Source organism: Triticum dicoccoides, chromosome 4A (assembly GCF_002162155.2).
Source record: "Triticum dicoccoides isolate Atlit2015 ecotype Zavitan chromosome 4A, WEW_v2.0, whole genome shotgun sequence".
In the NCBI taxonomy this organism is placed as follows: domain Eukaryota; kingdom Viridiplantae; phylum Streptophyta; class Magnoliopsida; order Poales; family Poaceae; genus Triticum; species Triticum dicoccoides.
Window position 1 is genome coordinate 564,142,916 of NC_041386.1, and position 8,777 is coordinate 564,151,692.

Sequence of the window (8,777 nt, forward strand, 5' to 3'; positions counted from 1 at the left end):
GCTTCGTCCTCGTCGAGCCCAAGCAGGAGCCCGGCCTCCCCGCGGAGTACGAGGAGATAGCCCGGCGCGGCTTCTCCGACGAGGACGCCCTGCAGTGGGCGCGGGACGACTAGCTCCGCGACGAGATGGTCCGGCAGCGCCGGGCCCTGGAGGAGATCGCCACCCGCAAGCGTGGGCGCGACGACGAGCACGGCATCGTGGTCCTCGACAGCGACGACAACGACGCCCCAGGACCGTCCAACCCACCGCGCCAACCGGGGGAGGGATGCAGCAGGGACGGCGGCGGCGGAGACGACGACGGCGGCGGCGGCGACTACACGCGGTTCTACCGCCTCCTCGGCATGTAGAACTGCAAAGGCGGGCGGCGGGCGGCGAGCGGCGAGGTAGACGACGATGGAGACGGCGGGGGCAGCCCGTGCTAGTTTTTTTTGTAAAATATGTTTAAATTTGAACGAACTCGCCGATGTTTGCGTTAAATTTGAGCCGTATTTGCGCCGTATTTGAATTTTTTCAAAAAAACGTGGGCGCCGCGACTGGGGGACATCACGCCTCCAGTGCGCGGTTTAGCGCCGGTGCGCCCCCAGGCGGCGATTTTTAGCCCCTCCTGGGGGGCCAACGGCTGGAGATGCTCTAACCTATAGCAAGGTGGGGCTAAGCTAATCAACACGGATAACTTAAGATATTCTATCACTTTGCGGCAACTATAGATCTAATCCCTTCTGGCTCCACCGTCCAGCCCGTGGATTCTCCTTCCCTTTGCCTAGTGCTCCAACGGTCGGTGATGGGGGAGGGGAATCCCAATGCCTTCGTTCCGGCTAGTACGTTGGGTTAGGTTTTTTCTTGCAGGGACGGCGTTCAGGCTGATGGCGACATCTCACCTTCGAGATGGTCTTCCGGGCTTCGATCCTCCTTGAGTTCACTCATCAGAAAGGATCGACGAAGCTCCAGCGTAGATTCCTGCTGTGACGATATTAAGGTTTCTCGCATAGCGTTCACGACGGCAACATACGGTGTCCAATGCTACAGATCGATTCAAGGGTTCAGCGGTGACGACTACAGCTACACAGGCAGGTCCTTAGGGTCACATGCACGACGACTTCCTGGCTCAACAAGGTCAGGCCGGCTCTAGTAGGGGAGCTGCGACACAGGCGCATAAGCTTTTGGTGGCGTTAATGGTCGTCCGTGGTTCAGAGACCTTAGTGTAATTTTTATTATGTTGAAGATGCTTTATACTTTTGATGAACTTTTAGAATAGATCCATATCCTTTTTCACAAAAATGAAAAAATGGGGTACAGTGGAAGGCTTGCTGCAGTTTGCACGCAGCCATCTAAATGCGTCCGTCCACTACTTATCTTAAGGGGTCCGCAATGCGTCGTTTGTTAAGACATGATTTATTTATATTTAAGATAGGATATGCATAGTGTTATCCAGAGTTACCTTGTGAGATGTATTGTGCGATGACTGGAATCATCTTTCCAGCATATGAACTTCCTCCAAGGTAAAAAGGATTTGAAATATAGCGTGGGTGATCACTGAACCACTACACATAAATAGGCATAGGATGTAAGCAACTGCCACACACAATTATTGGAAAAACAGTAAGTGTTTCTTCTCACCTTCTTCAGAAATGTGACAACTTGCGAAGAAGACGAGATGTCCCCGACATCATAACCTTTGGGATCACGAGCATACGAGAAGCCAGAACCGACAGGAGAATCCAAGAAGATGATGCTTGCGATCTGCGTATTGACAGGCTAACAAATCAGAGAAAGGAAACATCTCCAGTGCTGCAGTGTTATGACTGAATATCTCACCTTCGACCATGAGTAGGGATTAGAGACCAGCTGCGGCAAACTACCATTATAAGGTGCTAACACAAAATTTATAGGACCTGCGAAAAAACATCATGGACAGTAAAAGGAACATCATGGATCAATGGATGGATATCGCCATATCGGAAATCTAGCCATCAGCAAAATTGCACAAAGCCAGAGAGATCTACGGAGTTTAGGAGCGAAAAATTGCATCTACAATTTTCTTCTCAAAACTCAAAGCTGGCAAATTTGTTAGAATACATGCCACCACTTTTTTTTATCAAAATAATACTAGCAAACTGCAATATCCATGGCGAACTCTTCAAACAAGCATTCGCCCCGCTTTATATATGAAGCCCAAACGCCGAACCGATACAGCGGGCGTGTGTGTGTGGTGGTGTTCAAGCAAGTCAAAAGATTAAAAAAAAAAGACAACCGAGAGGATGGCGAGGACGCCATCTACCTGGAACTGAGCAAGAAAACAGGACTCGGCAAACCTAACATGAGGCAACCTAGACTACCAAAGGGGAACTTAACCACACCGCCTTGGGAAACCACCGGACCCCAACGCAACGAGTACACCAAGCTATCGCCGAAGAGGGCAAGCATCTGTCCTCTTGCTTCGGGCCATGAAGCTCCGATCCTTGTAGTGGATAGTGAGGACCGAGTACGTGACTACATGGACACGTGTAAATGATAGGAGACCAACGAATCAATTTCATGCCAAAGACAACGAAACCTGACACCAAGATCAAAGCAAGCCCGAAGGCACCGACACACTGCAACTGGAAGGTGCTAGAGTTCCCCGATGACGCCCCCAGGTGGGTAACGGCGCAGAGCGCCACCACCGTCGATCAAAAAACAACGGGCTAGGGTTTTCACCGGAACCCTGACACGGAGAAGAAACCGACAACGACGCCATCAAGAGGTAATTGACACCCGAGGCATCACCATCATCGGTGCCAAAAGCGCGGAGCTTTTGCTTGGATCCTCGCCATTGCCATCCGAGGTACCCTAGACCCAACCCAACCAGAGGAAAATGCCTCATTGCCAGCACGAGACCTCCAGATCCAGACAAGGAGCCGCCACCGCCGAAGCCACCATGAGGAAGGATCACCCACCACCCCTCCCCTCACTACCCCTATAGCCAAGAGAAGGCCCCACCACACTGACGCGCTGCTTGCCGCGGAGCCAAGCGCGCAGCCTCAACATTCAGGGTCGTCATCCTGGCATCCAAGACGGACCCACCACAACCATCGAAGCAACAGGGCGTCCGAGAACCATGCACCAAGACACGGACAATGTCAGCATGGAACTGCCATCGGTTAGGACCAGGCATCACCGATGTTGCCCCACGTGCAGAGAGTCCCACCATGGCCGGGGGCACGGATCCTTGAGGCCAGCTAGCATCGTCCCCGGGTCTGCCATAGAAGACAGGCCGCCGGAGCGGTGGGCCTCAACGGGCCGGATCCGGTCTAGCCCTCAAGGCCACGACAAACCTACCCCTAGATCCACTACACCACCGGATGTCAGAACCCTGCACGCCACCACTGTTGTTGTCGACCATGGCCTGGCGCGAGCACCATCTGCTCCGCGCCGGCGAGGGGGGCGCCTGCGTTGCCCGAGTTCACATCCCCACCTCTGACTGAGTCGCATGTGCTCTCTGATGAGTAGTAAAATAAAAAATAGTAAAAAGTAAAAAATATTTTTTTAGCAAACTTTGACAAATGCTTTGTATGCTTGCAAAAATTTATCATGAATGACATTCATGGAAGTCGAGGCAAAAAAACAAAGTCGACGCTCTGAAATGCAATTTTTTAAAACATTTTGTAGTGTTGATTTTTTTTTGCCATGACTCCCACGAATGTAATTTCATGATGAAAATTTTCAAGCACTAAAAATATTTGTCAAAGTTTGCCAGGAAAACAGATTATTTTCATTATTTTCAGATTTTAGTGTTCATTCCGAGCTCATTTGAGCTGGGGAGGACTTTCGCTCTGGCTTTGTGAATTGGTCTCGTTGTTTCTCTCCCCATTGTCTGTTCTTTGTTTCTCTCCCCACTATCTCTCCGCCCCTCTCTCTCAATTTTCTCTAAGTTTTCTCTTTGGGTCCTCACACCCGAGGTCGTCACCGCGCCAGATCCAGATGCACGTCGCCGCCTCTTGAGCACGCCGTCCGCCACATGCCCACGCCACTCAGCGCTGACGTGCAACTCTCCACCACCGCGCCCCACCCCCAGCACGACGCCCCTGCCGGCCAGCCGTGCCCTGATGAGCGAGAGGGTATAAGCATATCCATCATCCATGGCGAACTGACAAAACCGTCGCTCCACTTTTAGATATGGACCAGGAGGTGGTGCAACGTGGCATCTACCGCGTCGATGACGGCGGGTCCCGACAGCATGGTGCAACAGAGTCTCAGTGTCGGATGCATCTCGATGGACGTACGCAGGGAGGTGGCGTTGTCTGGTGTCATGGTGGCGTCGACGGCAGGCTTGACATGGTTGATGCGGTAGTGTCTGCTCTGAAGATGAAACGGTGGAAGACGGCGGCGGTGGACTCTGATGTGTGCCCCAGACCCGGCAATCGGCTTGGTGGGGGCCTCCGGCTTTAGATGTTAGGCTTTGATGCGAGGTTTGTTTGGTATTCGGCTCGGACTATGACAGTCCTTCATCAACTGAATAGTAGTAGATGTTGTCAAGATGGTGTCTTCAGACTTACTAATGTATTACTTTGTACATTCTTTATGAATAATCAATAAAATGTCTGTAGGTCGGGGTCATCCTCTTTTTCGAAAAAAAAAACTTTGAGATTGCGAGGGACTAACCGACTTCGAAGACCATGCCGCTGAAGCCCGAGCAACCGGGCCCGCCGGTGAGCCACAGGATGACGGGGTCCGTGCCGGGGCTCCTCTCCGACTCGACGAAGTAGTAGAAGAGCTCCGTCCCGGTCTCCTCCTCCACGCCCACGTATCTGCCATGCACGGCATGCAATTCCGGACGGCCATGAGAGGCTCCTGGCCATTTCAAGATCGAACCAGCGACAGGCTTACCCGGTTTCGAGGTAGAAGGGGAGGGGGCCGTCGAATCCTGGCAGGCGGGTGACCACCGTCGACGCCGACGCCGACGCCGAGCGCGAGAGCAGCAGAAGCAGGAGGCCGGGAACGAGATGCAGCACCGGCAAGTGGTGGCGTCGCCCAGCGGTAGGCGTCCGGAGAAGCTTGACAGGCATATTGTTCTTTCTTTCTTGCTTGCTTTTCCGGGTGCTAGCTAGCTTGTAGGAGTAGTTGTAGGCACGGGCCTCGTTTAGTACTACAACTCCAGCAGTGCTGCTCGCGTCGATTTAAATGAACTAGTGGTACTGGATGAGCAAGAATGATTGACGGATCACCTACTCATTGTTGTTGTCATGTCACAAGAAAAAAATGACGGTGTGGATCATGTTGTCACCAAGATAGCATGCGTGATTGGCTCAACAGGCCCCAAACGGTATAGATAATGAATGTAGGAAATCAGCTGAAATTTGCGTGTGCATGCGAGTTTTCTACCCCTCCGTGTCCCACATTTTCACACCGCGCAAGAGGGGGGAGACTCTAAGATGACGTCCACGCTATGTCTCCCAAATCGCTACTCATCCATGCATGTTCCACGCATGCTTAAGATAGTGCAAAAATGAGTTGAGTAGAGATACGTCTCTGTCAGCGTGCAAGGCGTGCATGTATAAGTATAACAAAACCGATGGTGTAGCCTCAGGTCAAAAAAAAAAAAACGATGGTGTAGCCGTATGCATGTCATTTTTTTAGTCGATTTGCATGGAATTTGATACTCCCTCCGTTCCTAAATATTTGTCTTTCTAGATATTTTAAATGTATTATAAAATACGGATGTATGTAGACATATTTTAAAGCGTAGATTTACTCATTTTACTTTATATGTAGTCATTTGTTGAAATCTTTAGAAAGACAAATATTTAAGAACGGAGGAAGTATATGCGTACGACGACTGGATCAGAGGTAATCCAACCGATGTAATGAAGATTAAGAAAAATGGAGACATGATAGAGTATCGTTGCGTTTTGCATGATCCTCTTGTGCGTCCTTGTTGGTTCTGTGAAGAAACAGTGTGAATGAACAACAACAATCGCTATTGATTGATGTCGATGATAGACAAATTTATATCCCTGAAAGGGACGCGTCGCACAGGCGTGATGTTTACAAGAGGCACGATCTGAACGACGCGTCCGTTACATTAGGATGCGATCGTTCGGGAGAGAAACCGGTTGTCGGTTCTACAGGTAGAGATTCTATTTAATTAAACTAATTAATTAATCATAACACTTCCCTTAATCTCTACTTTAATTATTCTTGTAAACATCATCATCGACATCTTGATGATCATCATGATTAGTCTTCTCCAAAAATCTTGTAGGAAAAATATGAGAAGATATGTACATATGCCATCAAAAACTCCTTCCAAAAATTCAATGAGAAAATAAGAAGAAACTAACATATCACAATGCCTGTATTATTATTGCCTCATTAAAACCTTCCATAAGAAACCATTTAGGGAAAAACTTATAAAAGAAAATAGTGCAATATTAAAGATCCAATGATCACAATAATGTCATGATCCTGCTGCCCAAGGTGGAAGGGGCCTCGCAGCTAACAGAGTTCAAACCAATTAGTCTGATACATAGTGTGGCTAAGCTGATCGCAAAAATTCTTGCTAGACGACTGCAACCAGTAATTGATGGATTGATTGCACCTTGTCAGAGTGCCTTCATAAAGAAAAGGTTTATCCTAGACAATTTCATGTACGTCCAGGCCATGATCAAAACACTCAAGATGAAGAAAACAGCGGCCATCCTGCTAAAAATTGATATTGCCAAAGCTTTTGACACCGCTTTCTGAAAGTTCTTGCTCGATCTGCTTCGAGCGAGAGGTTTTGGCCGCCGATGGACCAACTGGATAGTTGGGCTGCTTGCAACAACGTCAACCAAAATTGGCATCAATGACGATCTATCTGACACAATCTGCCACCACAGAGGCCTTTGTCAGGGGGACCCTCTCTCTCCGCTACTGTTTGTCATTGTCATGGACTCCCTTGCTAGACTCATCGAGGCTGCCAGTCGCGCTCAGGTCCTTTAGAGCATTGGCATGATTCATATGCCGTACAGAATCTCAATGTATGCCGATGACATTGTGCTCTCCATTAACCCCTCAAGATCTGAGATGCACGCCGCCATCACATTTCTTGATTTCTTCCAGTCGGTCTCTGGTCTACGGACAGGCTGGGCGAAGAGCGCTGCCACACCGATCACATGCACAGAGGAACTGGTCGAGGAGGCAGTCGTGGAAACGGCTTTGCCTGACCAAGGTTTTCCCAATCACATACCTCGGGCTCCCTCTCTCTGATGCAAGACTGCGAAGGGAGGACTTGCAACCGATTCTTAACTACCTTGCAAAGAGATTGAGGGGATGGAAGGCCAAGCTGATTGTGCTACTGGGTAGAATTGAGTTGGTCAAGACAGTCGGCAATGGCTATCTACCGGATCATGGCGATCACGCCACCAATATGGTTCCTTAAAATGATCGATAAGCTACAACGTGGATTCCTTTGGGCGGCAGACGAGTCATCTCCGGCCGGCAAGTGCCTTGTTAGCTGGAAGGAGGTCTGCATACCGCGAGAATTTGGCGGTCTGGGTGTGCATGACCTGTAGCACCAAGGAGCTGCGCTGCGCGCTCGATGGCCGTGGACACCCTGGACATATGACTCCAGGCCATGGCGATAATTGGTGATGCCCCACGATCCGGCGGCCGAGTGTATATTCAGAGCCTTGACGGAGATAATGATTGGCGACGGGAGGAAGACTAATTTCTGGCGCTCACACTGGGCGCAAGGATGCCAGCCGGCTGACCGGTGGCCAGAGCTCTTCACGCACTCCAACGGATGCCGGCTCACACCCCGGACGGCGCTTGAGGGCAATGCATGGTTGAGCTATGTTAAGCCAAACCCCAACACAGCAGTGCTCCACCAGCTATGCAAGCTTTGGGAGGTGGCTGCGGGCATCACGCTCCGCAAGGGAATGCCGGACAACTTGCGCTGGAGGTGGACAGCGGATGACAAGTACACGGCGGCCTAGGACTACCACAAAATGTTCCAAGGAGTCATCCCGACCAACGACAAGGCGATCATCTTGTTGGCCAAGGCAGCACCGCGCGCCACATCCTTCGCTTGGATTCTTGCTGCAGGGAAAATGCCTGACGGTGGACAACCTTCAGCGCCGACAGATACCTCACGACCCGATCTGCTCGCTATGCCGCGCGACACCTAAAAAGGCGCAACACCTCATCGCGGCCTGCCCATTTTCTATGCAGGTCTGGTAAAAAACGGCGCAATCCCTAGGAAGCCCATTCTCGGACCTGGCGATGCCCACTGGTACCCGCCTACGAACGCGCTTTAGAAGCCAGACAAGATCGCTGCCGCGTGCCAATAGGGCTACTTGGAGGGCCACCTGCCTGTTTTTCTCCTGGTGCATCTGGAAAGAGTGGAACGATCAAATCTTCAATGCTAGAGCTTGCACGGCGTCCCAAGTGCACTCTAGAATCATAGACGAGGCCAGAGTGTGGGTACAGGCGGGTCTAGCCCCCATGGCCAGCTTTTTGAACCACCTTGAGTTGTGATCTTTGCCAGTGTTTATAGGCGAGGCTGCTGGCGCCTTGCATGGACTCTGTTCTTCTTTCCTTCCAGTTCCTTGTAACTGTTTTCTTCTACCGCTTCATTAATGAAAATCAGCAATCTGCTGCTTTTTCGTCAAAAAACGATCACAATAAGATTATCATTCAGGGATACACTCCCCCTGAACTTTGCAAGTACCGAAGTCGTTTCATACCAATTCCATTGATGATGTACTTGTGGAATAAAGAACTTGCTAATGACTTTTGTAAACAAATCAGCAAGATCA

The 8,777-nt window shown here is 50.3% G+C and overlaps 1 protein-coding gene across 1 annotated transcript in view; it reads right to left on the reverse strand.

Annotated features, from left to right (window-relative positions):
• LOC119286777 (serine carboxypeptidase-like 7) overlaps positions 1–5,148 on the reverse strand; it is a 9,919-nt gene extending 4,771 nt beyond the window's left edge. The window contains exons 1-5 of the mRNA XM_037566224.1: positions 4,867–5,148; positions 4,642–4,787; positions 1,816–1,892; positions 1,618–1,740; positions 1,439–1,541 (exon numbers count right to left, since the gene is read on the reverse strand). Of these exons, the coding sequence (XP_037422121.1) occupies positions 1,439–1,541; positions 1,618–1,740; positions 1,816–1,892; positions 4,642–4,787; positions 4,867–5,045 (628 nt within the window). The 5' untranslated portion in view covers positions 5,046–5,148. The remainder of the gene's footprint in view (positions 1–1,438; positions 1,542–1,617; positions 1,741–1,815; positions 1,893–4,641; positions 4,788–4,866) is intronic.
• Positions 5,149–8,777: the final 3,629 nt, after the last annotated feature.